Source organism: Eptesicus fuscus, chromosome 15 (assembly GCF_027574615.1).
Source record: "Eptesicus fuscus isolate TK198812 chromosome 15, DD_ASM_mEF_20220401, whole genome shotgun sequence".
NCBI lineage: Eukaryota > Metazoa > Chordata > Mammalia > Chiroptera > Vespertilionidae > Eptesicus > Eptesicus fuscus.
In genome coordinates, this window is record NC_072487.1 from 45,429,546 (window position 1) to 45,445,699 (window position 16,154).

General features: G+C 40.9%; 1 protein-coding gene across 1 annotated transcript in view; it reads right to left on the reverse strand.

Moving 5' to 3' along the window:
- The window catches only part of RASEF (RAS and EF-hand domain containing), a 60,236-nt gene that overhangs the window by 15,218 nt on the left and 28,864 nt on the right, over window positions 1-16,154 (reverse strand). Inside the window, exons 6-14 of the mRNA XM_008142040.3 lie at window positions 14,186-14,301; window positions 12,265-12,333; window positions 10,582-10,666; window positions 9,563-9,651; window positions 5,818-6,052; window positions 5,394-5,525; window positions 5,149-5,293; window positions 3,816-3,897; window positions 2,500-2,614 (exon numbers count right to left, since the gene is read on the reverse strand). Of these exons, the coding sequence (XP_008140262.2) occupies window positions 2,500-2,614; window positions 3,816-3,897; window positions 5,149-5,293; window positions 5,394-5,525; window positions 5,818-6,052; window positions 9,563-9,651; window positions 10,582-10,666; window positions 12,265-12,333; window positions 14,186-14,301 (1,068 nt within the window). The remainder of the gene's footprint in view (window positions 1-2,499; window positions 2,615-3,815; window positions 3,898-5,148; window positions 5,294-5,393; window positions 5,526-5,817; window positions 6,053-9,562; window positions 9,652-10,581; window positions 10,667-12,264; window positions 12,334-14,185; window positions 14,302-16,154) is intronic.

The window sequence follows — 16,154 nt, forward strand, 5'->3', positions numbered from 1 at the left end:
TACCCAAACATTCAATCAATAAATTATTCATGACAGATAAGTAAAATGGGCATAATTTTATTTTACACATGATTTTATGATAATAGTTTGTAACCTAGTGCTTTTCAATTAAAGTGTATTAATTAATGCCAAAACCGGTTTGGCTCAGTGGATAGAGCGGCGGCCTGAGGATTGAAGGGTCCCGGGTTCGATTCCGGTCAAGGGCATGTACCTTGGTTGCGGGCACATCCCCGGTGGGGGGTGTGCAGGAGGCAGCTGGTTGATGTTTCTCTCTCATCGATGTTTCTAGCTCTCTATCCTTCTCCCTTCCTCTCTGTGAAAAATCAATAAAATATATTTAAAAAATAAAAAATAAAAAATAAAGTGTATTAATTATTAATTCAGAGGGTCTACTCACCACTGACATTCTACTTCCTCTCAATCCTCTGCTCTATCCTGGCGATCACACAATTAGTTATTTATACAGTGGCCATATAAATTGTCCCTGTAGAATTTCCTCAAATTGGAAAGGGTGAGCCATAGCTAAGGTTCATTGTGCCCATTATTTTTCTAAGATGAAAGTTAAATGCCAAGTGCACTCCAATTTTTTCTCTATAACAAATTCAATAATTCATCTTGAGTACAGTTTTCTTACTGTTTGGACCCTGTGAAAGGGGCTACCAGCAGCTGAAAAGGTCACTTACCCTGTGCAGGTTGCTCAGCAAATTAGGGCAATGGGCTCCTGGCACACATTACAGCTGGTCACTAAGGGCTCCTTCAGGGCCGTGGCTGGCCCTGCCTTTTATACTTCCTTTTCTTGAGCATAATCCAAAGATTTAAAATGAAAACTAGTTCCAACAATTTCAACAAGTTTTGCTGTAATTTTAACTAGCCATGTGTATGAGTTAGTTGGGATTTTCCATTATTCTTTGGGCTCACTGCTCTGTCCCGGGGAGGTCCACTTGACTACATGCCTCTCCTTCATGAGCTGACTACACTTCAGATCCCTTTCTGGACTTCAAGAGCTTCTTCTCACTCTGATGCCTTATCAAGGGAGCAACCATATTGAATCAGAAGGTCCTATTCTAGCCCCCATTCCAAACTTACCCTCTATATAACTACCAGCCAGTGTCATATACTTCCTATGCCTCAGGTTTCTCATAGTAAGTGCAAATAATACTATGTTTCTTCCTTTCTCAGATATGTTACTGAGATGAATATAACATAGAAAATTTTTATGAAATAAAAATGTTATATAAGTGTCTACACATTTCACTGTATTTAAAGTTTTAAGTCATGATATTTTAGTAGGACAATATGCCCATTTATTTATCACTAAGTTTTACTGCCAATTACAATGTCACTTCTCACATCACTTTTTTTTTTGTACAGGGTATAAAATAGGCCCAAATGAAGAATTCAGAAACAAACTGGAGATGAGACAGGAATAAGTTCTCTGTTTAGCTACCCCTGCACTTAATGCCTATTAAAAATTATAGGTAATAGACCTACTTGAAAAATTTTATTAGCCATTAGTTTCAGGTATTTTTCTCAAGTAAGTATGCTGAACCATAGCTTTAACTATTGTTTTACATTGATTAATAACTGTTGGCAGCACTCTATGGTCAAATAATTTCCCACTTTTAAAAATTATTTATCATGAAACCAAAGGAAATGAAAGCTCCTCAGTTCAAAAGAAAGCACGAATCGTACCGCACATGTTAAAAATACCAACTGGTTTTTCAATGGTACCTTGGGATGTGTAAAGACCCAAATCACTTCTGGAGTAAGGGAGAAAACACAGTTGCGATAGAATGAGGGCCTCACACCTGCTCATACCAGGTGCTGTCTCACCTGTGTATCTAGTGCACATGGAAGCCCCTATACTAAGGTGACCAGATCGTCCCGCTTTTGGCGGGACAGTCCCGATTTTTAACCATTTGTCCCAAGTCCCATGGCGTTAATAGGGACTTTTTTAAAACGCCGTGGGACGCGGGACAAATGGTTAAAAATCGGGACTGTCCCGCCAAAAGCGGGACGATCTGGTCACCTTACCCTATACTTATCCAACCATGCTACACACCCAGCCCCTGTACACACCCAACATGCTACCCACCCAGCTCTGTACACATCCAACCATGCTACACACCCAGCCCCAGCAGCTTTGTTTGTAAGAACTGCTGCTTCTCAGGTGACCTGCATTTCCATTTGCTTCTGATTTTATCTGTAAGAAAACCCAGAAGTTTTATTCCCAGAAGCTCCTTTAATTGTGTCCCTTGGCCTTTCAGGAACTTGCCCAGCTAGAGAGAGAAAGAGAGAGAGAGAGAGAGAGAGCGTGAGAGCGCGCGCAATCCTGCCGAGTGCCCCTGGGAACTCTGCCTCCAATATCCCCTTATCTGTCACAGCTTGGATCAATGGGTTTTCGTCACATTCCCTTCAACAAGGAAGAGAACCAGCATTTTCCAGCATGGCCTATAGCTCCCCCATGCAATTTTCTGTCTCTCAGTTTTGATTTCTTACCTCAATCATATCCACCCATTCTCGTACGTTAAGAAAGCTTTTCTCACACGTGACATCATACAACAGCAAGACTCCATCTGCTCTTCTGAAGTAGGACTTGGCAATACTTCTGAATCTGGATAAGAGAGAAGCTCTTACAGCACGGATCTAATCAGTCTGTTTGCTGCTGCTCCATTCTTCGTCGCTTCTGTGCTCGCTCACCTTTTTCTCATATTCTCAAATAAGCCGCAAGTGAAAAAATTTGAGGGCAATGTATCACTGTGAAAGTCATCTCCAAGGCCCAGACTGACTCAATGATAGGTAACAGAATGAGAATCTGAGCTACTGATTTTAAAAAGCCAATCATTTGCTCCACCAAACAACTCCAAGCATGTCTACAAACCCCAAAACATAACCAGGACAAGGATGACACTGTAATTTCTGAAAGTTCCAGCCTCAGCTAAAACCTCCCAAAACCCACGAGTGGGACACAGAGAAGGGTGGAAGGAGATGCACATTAGAGAAAATGGTCTTCCAGGCGTGGGGAGAGTGGAAGAACAACGTGGATGCCACCATGCACCAGGCACATTACATACATGGAGGTGAGGGACTCACTAGGGGAAGAGCATACTGCAACCTACATGTCTTTCTCTAAAGCAAGTGCAATATTTTATATTGTCTTAGTTAGGGCCATGTCAGCCACAAGTATTTTTTAAATGTTGGAATGCTCAGTCTGCTGCAGAACAGGAGCTCCACGTGGGCAGGTATTTGAGTCCTATTGCGAAGATTCACTGATGAATCTTAGCAGCCTAAATGGTGCCTGGTGCAGAGGTAGGTAAGTACCACATACGTACTTGTTGAACAACTGGATAGATTCCGCTCCCAAAGAGTTAGACAATACTAAAACCTACAGGAAATCCTTCTGGTCAAGGGCAATAAATGCAAGATAAGGTACCATCACCAGGTGCGAGTCTGCTATTTAGTTTGTGCCTCTGCCCTTAAGCCAAGGGCAGCTGTCTTCTATTATGCCCCACTGAGCAGCTCCTCACACTGTCACTGCATTCAGAGGTGCCGTCTCACTAAATTCTCTTGTTAGGAAAGGCCCTCTCTTTTCCCAACTGAACACAAGCTTCATGGAAGCTTAAGATCCTTTTTCTCACACAGCTGATAGATGAGTGAAAGAGGTAAGAAAGGGAGCATTCTTGAAATTCTAATGTACCATCTAACTAAATGGTACATTTTAATTACATAATGATAAGCTTAGAAAACACCGAGTGGGCTGCGAAGCTTGTCTGTGTAAGCCTAAGCAGGGTCCAAGCTCTCCGGAAAGCACTTGCCTCTCCTGACCGGCCGTGTCCCAGAGCTGCAGAACTGTGCGCTCTCCATCCACAATGAGGGTCTTCATCTGAAAGTCAACTCCTGCAAAGGAACAGAAGAGAACACGGAGAGCAGGATGTAAATCGTTCCACTGGTTTTTACTTTCAAGTTCTCTTTAGATGAGACAGGAGCCAATAAAGCAAAGAGCCCAGCGAGATAGAGAGAAATGAGTATGGCCTTCGTGGAGAGTGACTTCACATGCTAATTATCAGTCAGACCCCACAACTGCATGGGATGCACCATCTGCAGGCTGGCTGACTTGGGGAAGAATTTAGTCTATGGACAAAGGGAAAAATCTATGTTCTATTTGTCATGTAATTAGGGAACTGTTATATCTGTGTGTGCATGTACATAAAGATGTATATGTGCATGTGTATATATGTATATCTGTGTGTGTATGTACATAAAGATGTGTGTATGCACATGAACATAAAGGCAACTGAACCACATACTGGAGTCTTTTTATGAATCAGATTGAAGTGAACTTTCGGCTTTGTTATTTTGAGTGGTCTAAATAAAGAACCATAAATTTACAAAGATGCCCATTGTGAAGAGGGTAACCAATCTTTTCTAACATTTCTGGTTATGAAAATAAGAACATTTTAGATAAACAAGAAAAAGAAATGATAATTTGCATATCTTCAACTCCTTCTACTGATTATTATGCAAATTTGGAAAATTAGGACATGATTTCTGCCTTGTTCTGAGAGGTAATACATTCCATTGTAAAGGAGGGAGGTAGCAAACTTCTATGATTTAGACTACAGTGACAAACTAGCCATCAATAATGTCCCTTTACCAATATCAAACGACATCTTACAGAAAAGCTTTCCCTGGCCACCCTGCATAAAAGTGCACCTCTCCCTAAACCTCTTTTTTTTTTTTAATTTGTTTTTCATCCATTTCCCTCCTTTGGGATGTAAACTCCTTCTGGGCTGGGATGTAGTCAACTCTGTTCATTGTGTATCCTTAGCACCTGTAACAGCAATTGGCTCACAGTAGGACTCAGGAAATGTTTGCTGAATAAATGAACCTGTCCTCTCGGGCTCTAAGCTCTAACCTGTCATCGACTGGCTAAGTAGATACCTCTGTCCTTTGTCAGTCTTCCCTTTCCTAAAGCTGGGCCTTCGCCAAAACAGGAGAGGACCATTCTATAGACAAGGACACACACACGTCTATCTACATGTATCAGGAGAGAGATTGACCTGTGTATCTGTGCATATAACCCCTGAAGAAAATAAAACCAAGCTAAAAAAGTAATTTCCCCATTAAAATCTGAAAAAGGAACCATACCCAGTGTGGCACTTGTATTTCCTCGAAATTCATTCTTGCAAAGTCTCATGAGGAAACTAGACTTCCCCACTGCGGCGTCCCCCGCGAGCACAATCTTGTAAGCCTTCTGTGAGCTGGAAGACCTGTTATCATCCGCCATGTCTGTCTAGGGGGAAAAGACACAGTGGGTGACAAAGGGGGGTGCCAGTTTCCTTCCTAACAAGTTACAAGGCACAGAAAATTATTTGTGTTCAGGAACCACCTACCTGGGGTGAAAGTGCCAAGATGGGCTTTCGTGGATAACTAGCAACGCTGCCTTCACTAACAGGGGGCTTCCAGTCTAATACCGAAGCCACACCATCTGAACCATACGTCTCTTCATCCCTTATATCAGGAACCTGTTTTTAAAAAAAGCTAGCTGTTAAAGCCTCTCATTACACAATAACATCATAGGTTCAAGAGAAGAAAAAGATACAGCTGAATGTACAGTCCATGCTGCTATGGAATAGAGTGGCCCCACATGTCAATCAATGAGGATTTCTCCTTAAATTAGTGGAGAAAAAACACCATTCTACCTATGTTTCATAGTTATAACCTTTAAAATGGATTCCCATGACAGATCAAAGTCAAACAGGGTGCCAGATCTCTATGGAGGATGAGCCTAGGAGAGCAGTGATTCCCGGGGCTTACGTCTGTGTCTGAAGCATCGCCCGCAGAGCTCTCCCGCATGCCGTGCGACCTCGGAAATGCTCTCTGGTGTTTGTATTCCACCTCCGAGTCGTACTCATTGGAATCTCTCAGGGTGGACAGGCCACTGTCGAAGCAGCTCTCGGGCAGGCTGTCAACTTCACAATTCACCCTCTGCATAGGATCACAGAGGGCCAGCGAGTCACAGTCCTCATCCACGTAGGAAGAGCGGGAGGACCTGGGGTAGAGGAGAAGACTGGAACCTGAGGGCTTCAATGCTCGAGAGAGACCACACGGGCAAGAGTGGACTCAAGACCGACACTCGCACGTTTGCCAAGAGTCACAGTGTATTCCATGATTAAGTATCGGGGGAAATAAAATGTTCAAAGCCGTATCGGTTCATTCCATGCAACAGTCAATTAAATAAAGACACTCAAGCATTTAATAAATGAAAGTATTTTTCTAATCACCTTTACTAGTATTTCCTGATAAAATAGGTTCCCAGAATCTAGATGCAATCTGAAGTTGCATTAAGAAAAATAAATGTAGAACACGTGAACCTTTTCCCTCTCGTGTGGTCAGACCACTTTCTGAACAAAATGCATCCATTTCTGAATAACATCTCTACTTAAAAGGGATGCTGATAACCTGGGTGGTGGAGTTTGGCAACAGTGATGACGTGAGACTCAAAACCTTCCAATATGAGAAATGGTTCAGTGCACTCAGCTTAAATCTTAATGGTTTCGCTCTTCAAATAAGCGAAGGGCTGACACGTGAAGAAGAATACATTCCCTCAGGTTTCCCAAGACAAAATGAGGGCCAACTGCTAGACTTTTCTGGGAGTCATATTTTTAAGATGGTGAAAAATGACAATTAGAAACATGTGGTCCTGGAACAGTTTGGCAGGTGAGAAGAGTTTTCTGCCGTGAAGTGTCAACACACAGTCTGGGAAAACCCCTACAGGAGAGGTTTCATGCAGAAAGGCTAGAACTTCTGACTTCTGTGGATCTTTCCTTTCATGAAACTCAAACATCTGCTTTTCTATTTATTTTCTTAACAATCTAGTTTTATATTAAAATGAAAACAATGGCTACAATTTCTTTAGTCCCTGCTACACATCGGACACAATCCTAGCTACCTGGCACACATGATTTCATCAGAAAGGGGGAATGGGCGGGGTACATGGGTCTGCAGATATGAGAAATAACAAGAGATGGATATGCTTAGAAAAGACAGGGTGGTCTTAATAGAAGTATAAGCTATATAAATATGAGAAATCAAAATAACTTTTTATACTAGCATCAAAAAGGAAAGAAAATATTAACTTCTTCTATCAAACTAGTGACTGCCCAAAAAGGAACATCAGTGGGACAATGGCATCCCTCTAGTTCAAGGTGGTGAGCACACAGGTGACAGGGTCCTGTCGCTCTGAGCCGCTGGGGTGTGACGACTTGTCCCTCAGAAGCTACTGTCCATGGGCTCTTAGTCCAGTATTTATGAGCCGTATTCATGGTATTTACTGTCTTCAAAAATAAATCATGATGGAATTTCTGGAATAATTTTCAGTTATGCATCTTTTCCCCTATGTGCTTAAAACAGGCCAGAAAAAATGGCATTACACCGACACATTCTTAAAAGTAATCTCTATTTCCCAATAACAGAGCAGGCAGCTGCCTATAAATCAACAAACCATTACAATTTTTATTTCACAGATCAGTGGACAAAACATCTGATACATGGATAAAATTTTCTTAAAAGTGACCACTGACCTTCCTGAAAGGGGACTGGCTGGTGTGGCTATCACCAGCATATTAAGTACATTATTCTTTAGACTAAAGGTCCCCAGGTGAAAAGGGAATGAGCATGAATCAGAAAGCTGCATCAGAGATGGCGAGATGGAAACCTAGAGTTTGCCCATTCACTTCTACTTTCAAACCCTGACATACTCCAAAAGAAACCATTTAAGGAGCAATAACGGATGTATGTATATGTTCATGTGTGTGTACACACATATTATCTTTCCATTTTTAGTGCTAGATCTAAAGTTACAGTAGGGCCAATATTTCACTTTATTTAATTAAAAACAGAGCTAATGGCAGTTCCATTTTTAATTTTTTGAGGAAACTCCATGTTGTTTTCCACAGTGGCTGCACCAGTCTGCAATCCCACCAGCAGGATACTACGGTTCCCTTTTCTCGACATCCTCACCAACACTTGTCATTTGTTGATTTTTTTATGGTAGCCATCCTGACAGGGGTGAGGTGACACCTCATTGTTGTTTTAATTTTATCTCTCTGATGATTAGTGACTTTGAGCATTTTTCATATGCCTCTTGGCCATCTATATGTCCTCTTTGGAGAAGTATCTATTTAGGTCCTTTGCCAATTTTTTAATTGGGTTTTTGTCTTCCTTTTGTTAAGCTGTATGAACTTTATATATTTTGGAAAGTAACCCCTTATCAGATGCATCATTGGCAAATATGTTCATGCCATCTGACCCAGCGATCCCACTTCTAGGAATATATTCTAAGAATCCTGAAACAACAACCAGAAAGAATATATGCGCCCCTATGTTCATAGCAGCACTATTTATAATAGCTAAGATCTGGAAACAGCCCAAGTGCCCATCAGTAGGTAAAAAGGATGTGGTACATGTACACAGTGGAATACTATGCAGCTATAAAGAAAGAAGGATCTCTTACCTTTTGAGAGAGCATGTAGGTACCTGGAGAGTACTATGCTAAGCGAAAGAAGTCAGTCAGAGCAAGACAAGTATCATATGATCTCACTCATATGTGGAATCTAATGAATTAAATAAACTGATATATAAAATAGATCCAGAGACATGGAAGCATGGAACAGACTGACAAATCTTGGTGGGAAGGCGGGAGCTGGGGAGGGCAGGAAGAGATTAACCAAAGAACTTAAATTCATATATGTATAATCCATGGACAGACAATAGTGTGGTGAAAGCACAAAGGGTTGGGGGGTTGGAAGGGATAAATGGGGGAAGAGGGAACATCTGTAATACTCTCAAAAATAAAGATAAATTTTTAAAAAATAGAGCTAAATTTTCACTTATGGTAGCCTCTGTGACTCCTTTAATACACAGCTTGTAAACACTTACTAGCCATATTGCTTTTGTTTTGAAAATGTCCTTTTCCTTGAATATAGCTTACATAATATTATGCTGAGCTATTAAACATTTACCAAGAATCTCAACATCATATACCACAACATATACCAGAGTTCAACTGGTTTCCCTGAAACTCCCTTTACCAAGTCCACTTCTAAGAAACAAGACACAATTAGGAATGAGGTCGAGGTGAGCTTATATAAAATCAAGTCATGACATCTTAAGGAAATCACTTTGCCCTGTCTTCAACATTTTTACTTTAATCTTTACATATTTCATGTTCCAAAATTTAAAGTAAGAGTAGAAATACAAATTAGTGCCCAAAATATATTCTATTATTTTAATTTACCTCTAAGGCAGGGGTCCTCAAACTTTTTAAACAGGGGGCCAGTTCACTGTCCCTCAGACCGTTGGAGGGCCGGACTATAGTTTAAAAAAAACTATGAACAAATTCCTTTGCACACTGCACATATCTTATTTTGAAGTAAAAAAACAAAACAGCAAAAACACCCACATGTGGCCCGCGGACCGTAGTTTGAGGACACCTGCTCTAAGGAAATTTACTCTCCTTTCAACTTTGATCCAGAATTCAAACAAAATGAAAATAACATACCTGTCATAGCCCGGAGGTTGAGGAGAATGACCATTAAATTTCGGACTGCTCCTAGAACTTGTATTCCCTGGCGATGTATTATTTACGCGCTGAAATGCATAATTATTGTTTCGTTACTCAGTGTAAGCATTTTATTTATACATATATGTTTTTTAACCTGTAGCACACTAGTTAACTTCCAATGCAATTAAAAGTTTGGTGTCCTACATGAGCAAACGTGAGCACCGAAATCAAGGCGGGGGGTGGGGGTGTGGAATGCAACAACCGCATATGGTATTTTCTCCTCATGGGGTCATAAGTCTAATCCCTACCCTGTAAGCCATAAAGGGGCTCACAGTGCCCTAAATCTGCCAGGACCGTGCAATACCAACTTCTTTTGATTTGTTTCTTCTCGAACCAGGATCTGGTTTAGAGAGTGACCCTTCCATACCCCAAGCTACGCCCATGGGACCCCAAACTTGAAGCTGACCCCCAAAAGAGGGAGAAGAGACTTTCTCACACACAGAGTCTGGGGAAGGTCCTCAAAATTCCAAATTCCAAAAGGGGCTTAGCTTGTTTCTGCAGGAGGGTTTAAAATCCAAGACCTCCATCTGATGACCTCACTACCATAACGAATACTCAGTGTGGGTGAACACATTCCTCAGCCGGAAGCACCCTCTCACTCCCCTCACCTGGGCAAAGTTTCATTTGTACCTCCACGGGCTGCCCTCTCTCTCTTATGTCACCGCTACCTGTGCACATCTTCACTACCTGCCACACTATGAACCTGCCAGGGCCCAGGTCACACCTGCACATCTTTCTCTGGTTTCCTAGGCTACCTGATGAGATTTGGTTAACGCCTAGGCATTTGTCTCCTCAGAGTGGTAACACAATTTTTTTTAATTTGGGAAAATGCCCCCTTTTATTATATGGAATAGTTCCTCATGACTGTAAGTTCTCCCCGAATAAAATACAAGATTTCCATCGAAATAGTCTACCACGAGGCAGGTCACCATGCGTCAGAAAATTGTGCTGCATACCAAGGACCTGTTGAACTTGCTGTACGTGTTTTCGAGGGCACTCCTAAGGCCGTCGTTGCTGTCGTGCAGCTTCCGGTTAGCTGTTCTGCGGAGTAAGTAAATAAAACAGAAATCAACGTGGAAAGTATCAGTAGGGGGAAATGTCACCACTTATTTTCCAGGCTGTGATTACCATCTCCTGTAACTTCCTACCTCTTCCCTTCACACCTCACAAACTGAGATCACAATTCATTACTAGAAGTACAACTTAATGCACGCATCACCTCTCTTTAAAGATCTCAAGGCATGTTAGGAAGGTATTCGCTGTTCTGTGGAACTGCTCTTCCCTCGGGGAGCTCTGTTGTTTGAACAGATTTCATGCAGGTCTCTGCTCACTAAATGCCTGGCCCCGGCTGACACTAGGAGTCACTCTCTATCCCCCTGCGCACAGCCCGGCTATGGACGTGGTGTGTGATGATACACTTTTTCCTGGCTACTCGTGCATCCCACTCCTGGCCTGATGCTGTACCACTGGGCACTGCCGTCTACCTGTTAAAGGCTCCAACATTGACTCTGGTTTCAAATCCCAGCTCAGGTGGGTCCTTTTCACATGACTGACGGGTGTTATTGAACCGGCTGGAGCCTCAGCAACCTCTTCTATAAAATGAGGATAATCCAGAACCTCTGTCTTGGAGAGTGGCTAATCTTTCCCCGCTGAAGGCTTATTCATCCTTCAGACCTCAGCTCACTCGATGCTTCCATTGGGAACACTTCCTGGGCCTTCCTGATTAGGCCAAAATTCTCTACAGTATACACATCCCTTCTCTGTCCCGCCTCTCTCATTCGGCATTTCCTATTTCTATTATTATTGATCAGTTTCTGTCTTCTTCCCTAGACTAGCCCCATTAGGATAGAGATTCATTTTTTCCTCCTACTTGCCACTCTATTCCCAGTCCCTGGCAACTGACCCATAAAAGGTGGTGAGTGAAAATATGCTGAATGAATGAATGAATAGGATTATGGTAGTATATCAACTCTGTAATTGCCACAGGTGAGAGTTGAAAACCATTCAAAGATGGTGAAAAGAATTTGTCAAAGCTGATCTTACTTCATTGGGGGTAAGTGAACCCAGCAGAAAAGACTGCATGGGTAGAAAACAGAGACAGGGAGTGAGAGGGGGAGGTTTTGTGGGGAAGGGCCTCAGACGCTGGAATTACTGCAACTCAGCTGTGAAGTTGACAGAGCAGGTATAATATTTCCAATAGGGTTTTTTTAAACCTAGGAAAAATATGCCCCGTTATAACCAGGCACTATAAACTGTGAAAGAAGGATCGTGTATGCCTGCTGCTGCGACATGCACTACCATGAGATGCCTGACCACCTCTCAGGTGAGCTGCACAGAAAGCTGCTAAGGTCGGGGCCATTATTCTTGCAGAGGTGTAATATGGACACGCCGGACACACCACCTGACTTGCAAGGACATAGAGAATTACACTCGAGTGCCTGGATTTTATTAGATTACTTAGGATTAGAAACGTTAGACAGCTAAGAGGTTGTGCTAAATGCAGCACAGCTAAAAGATGCACGAGTGGGCATGAGAACCCAGCCCTTAGAATACAGCACCTGTGTTACATGTGGCACATGTGTTATTAACAAGAAATAAGTAAAATGTAAATGCAATGAGCATTTTATATGAGAACTTACTGGAGTATTTCAATTTGCCTCTCAAGACTATTTCGATCTTCTGTGTACTCTCGGATTATTTCCAGATCCCTGTAAAATTATATTTTATGTTTGAATGAGAATTAGGTGATCAGTCCTGCCTTACCCAAACCTGCCCTTTCAAACTCTTTCTCACCTTTGCAAAGATGTGTGTCCTTGACCACGGTTTTTATCTCATCTGTGCTCCCACTTGGTTCCTCTGAGCTGTCAGTAGCCTCCCCTCCTCTTAGGACTCCACAAACACACCACACCCTCAGCTTCCTTGTGCAAAGTGCTGTTCCACCTTATTGCCCGCTCTGCACCCACCTGCCCTTCCACCCTACCCCACTGACCTGACTCTGTCCTCACTGGGAATGAACCACTGGCCTTTTGCTAAGTCCCCTTTCCTCAGTTCATCGTCATTTCTAACCCTTCTCTGCTCATTCCAAGCTTTATACAATCCCAACCACAGCTATTTTCTTCTTTCTCTTGATTCCTTCTCTCCCTTCCCTGACACTACTCCTGCTCTCCCTCCTCTCCTCTTCCTGAATCCACAGGACCAGGCTTTCTCCATTCACTACAAACTCTCACACACTGATTCCTCTGTTGCTCTATTATGAAGCCCTAGCCTCATCCTCAAGAAGTCCACTCTGAACACCAGCCATTCATAGCCAGCCCGTATTCCATCTCAGCCCCATTTCTAAGCAGACAAACCCCCTCACTAGCTTCCAAAGCTCTCAAGGTATCAAATTTTGTCCACAATAACCTGACCATTCGCTCTCTTAATAAGACTAAAATTTTTCTAATTGTCTATAGAAATTTAAGTTTGTTCACCAGAAAATCTGGGCCCTTACATTTTAGTTTTAAACAAGGTTTTAAACATTTTAATTTTTTAAAAATTTTACCTTTCATTTCAAATGTCTTTTTCCTGCCCAGTGGTATAACCACTTTCCCCAAACCAGGCTTATCGGACCTTATATTCTTGACCCTGTGTTGGGTACTGCCTCACCTAGAACATCTCTTAACTTTCTCTTCCCATCTGTGAAATGGGGATAAGGAAAGTCCCTGTCTCGTGGGATATTATGTGGACTGAGTGTGTTAGTACTAAGTACTAGATAGTACTAGTAAAATACTAGGCACCTGTGTTACTTGCTGATGTTGCCTTTGCTCCCCTTGACCAACACAAATCTATTCTCCCTCCCAAGGTCACCTCAAGTGTCTCTTTGCTTTTTACCTCCCTCAACTAAATTTCAAGTTCTCAAAGAGCAGAGACCACAACTTTTACATTTCATATGCATATATGTATATAGATGCATTTATATTCAAATGTGTGTATGCATATATATGTACTTTATATTTATACATATATGCAATTCTCTCTCTCTCTCTCTATATCTATATATATATATGTACATATATAATATATACATACATACATATACACATATATACATATATTTACATATATATACTTATATATATGTATATAAGTATATGCCTCTGTGTGTTACTATATACCATACTGCAAAACTAAAGCACAGCAAAATAAAATTACTTGTCTAAGATGTCTACTTTTCTATATTGAAGGGCCAATATTCCTACTTTCAAATACCTTATTAACACTAACTCTTGACACATTAGGTACATTCTTCTGCTCCCAGTTAATTCAATCATTTATTAAGCCTGCACTGTCCTACCCAGTCAATATTTAAACTAATTAATCTGTTTGTATAAAAAAATTAAAAACACAAAAATCACTACAAAAGCTGATACTGATAGCAAAATCTTTAGGAAGCAAAGAATATATCAGTAAGGTTAATAAATAAGCCTTTATTATTACTTAACTAAGCCTTTGCCCATGGATGGTTACCTAAATAAACATTCCACTCAAACTAAAAAAAAAATTAAATGTGAAGATTCATACCTTTCAGAATTCAGACTCTGATCAGCATAATCACTTTTCAAAGCATCTAATTCACTCTGAAGAAAGGCTATGTTTGTCTGTGCTTCCAACAGATCTTTCTTAACTTTCTGATTTTCCTAGAGAAAAGGAACATTGCAGATCATTAGACTCAGTTTCTTCCACCTGGGAGAAATGAAATAACGCGTAGTGTAACTTTCCCACACACCACTCTCACCCATCCACAAGTCTTCGAATCTTGGTAGTCAAAGAACTAGTTATCCATTCAATGAAACTTGAAATTATGATAAAGTATTAAAGTGTCAAAAATCTAAATCCTCAAAGTTATGTGTGTGTTTTTTAATACATGACATTTGGTGCCAAACTCCAACACTCAAGAGTTTGTCATTATGTACTTCGACATGTTATTGGCTGCTGGAAGCTAATTCCAGCAGGTCATAAATGCAAGAAGTCCTCAAAAGGTTGATGGGCTTCTATATTCAGCAGGGCTGAATCATATTACCTGCTGCTGGGATAGCCAAAAGCATTTCCCCAAACCTGAAAATCTGCATATATTATTTCCTGCTACTGGGACAGCCGGAAATGCCTACTGTATACCAAAACCTTACCTTTGCTATGTATATCTGCTTTGCTTTAGGGAAATTTGTGTAAATAAAAAGCTAGGGGTCCAGAGATTCAAAGAACTTGGTTACTGAAGCTAGGTCTCCTCTGGCTCCCCAAAATGCCTTCCAAATTTATATTTCATGTCTAGTCTCTTTATTAATTTACTCGCAGCCCTTCTCCAGATTGCTGAACCCTTCTGGATGCTGAGAAACACCCCAGCAATTGGAAAATTAACAGACCAAACATTTAAACATCTGTCTTACTAATGACAGCTATGAAACTACTGATAAAAATCCTGTGAAATTAATATACATATTACCATGTAGACTGGCTTCTTTTTACAATAAATCCTATCGCCTAACATGTTTAACTTTTGCACTTAAAAAATAAATGAGTGTGGTTAGAAATTTTCTAAAATATTCTTTTGGAATTTTTGGAAATCCTAAAGGAATTAGAATTTCCTAAGTTTTTTTTAAAATAACTTTTTAAACTTTAAAAATTTATCTAAGAATTAAAAAAAATTCAATGGAGGCTACCAGCTCAAGATGGTGAATTGAGTATATGAATTTGTCTTCCTTCCCTTTTGAGAACTCATTGACATGAAATACCAAAGGAAATAAACCAATAAAAGTTAAAAGAATGGAAAAGAGGCCCATCTGCACTCAGGTGACTTAAACATTTCTGAAAAATAGAAACTGGACAGAAATGTGAGATGGAAGGAAGAGAGAAAGTAGGGGGAAAGGAGGTGTGGAAGGTTCTTCTATAGAACAAAGAAGAGGCCATTGGCCAGGCAGAAGCCCAGGGAGTGAGAGTGGAGCTGAAAACAGAGATTAAATGTTTATCTTAAGTCACCCTGCCCCTCAAGCCCAGGCCTGCTCTTACCTTAGGAAAGAACAGAATATAGCCAGAGTTAATTCCAGAGGCAACAAGACAGGGCTTGTCTTTTTATTAAAAACAAAAAAAAACAAACAAACAAAAAACTGTATGACTTCTATAAGGAAAGCTAAAGCATCTCTCTGAATATCCATGCCCACTTATTCTGGTAATCAGGGTCTCACAGCCAGTCTCACAGCCAGCTTTACACACAGAACTCCTAGGAAGACCCATTTCAGGGCAGAGGCCTTGAGGTAAACAGACCTAATTACCTAGCTGCACAGGAATCCTATGCCCACTCCCTAAAGTGATCAGAAATTACAAGATGACATGTAGATAGCAGGTTTAAAACGCAATCAGTCCAATAAGAACTGAAACTTCATGGACTCCAAAATTAATACTTTTAAGGAGCAAAAACAAATTCTATGCATTGGGAAGAAGAAATAGGAAGTTATAAGGTATCAATGATTAAAGAAACCAAAAACTCAACCAGAAT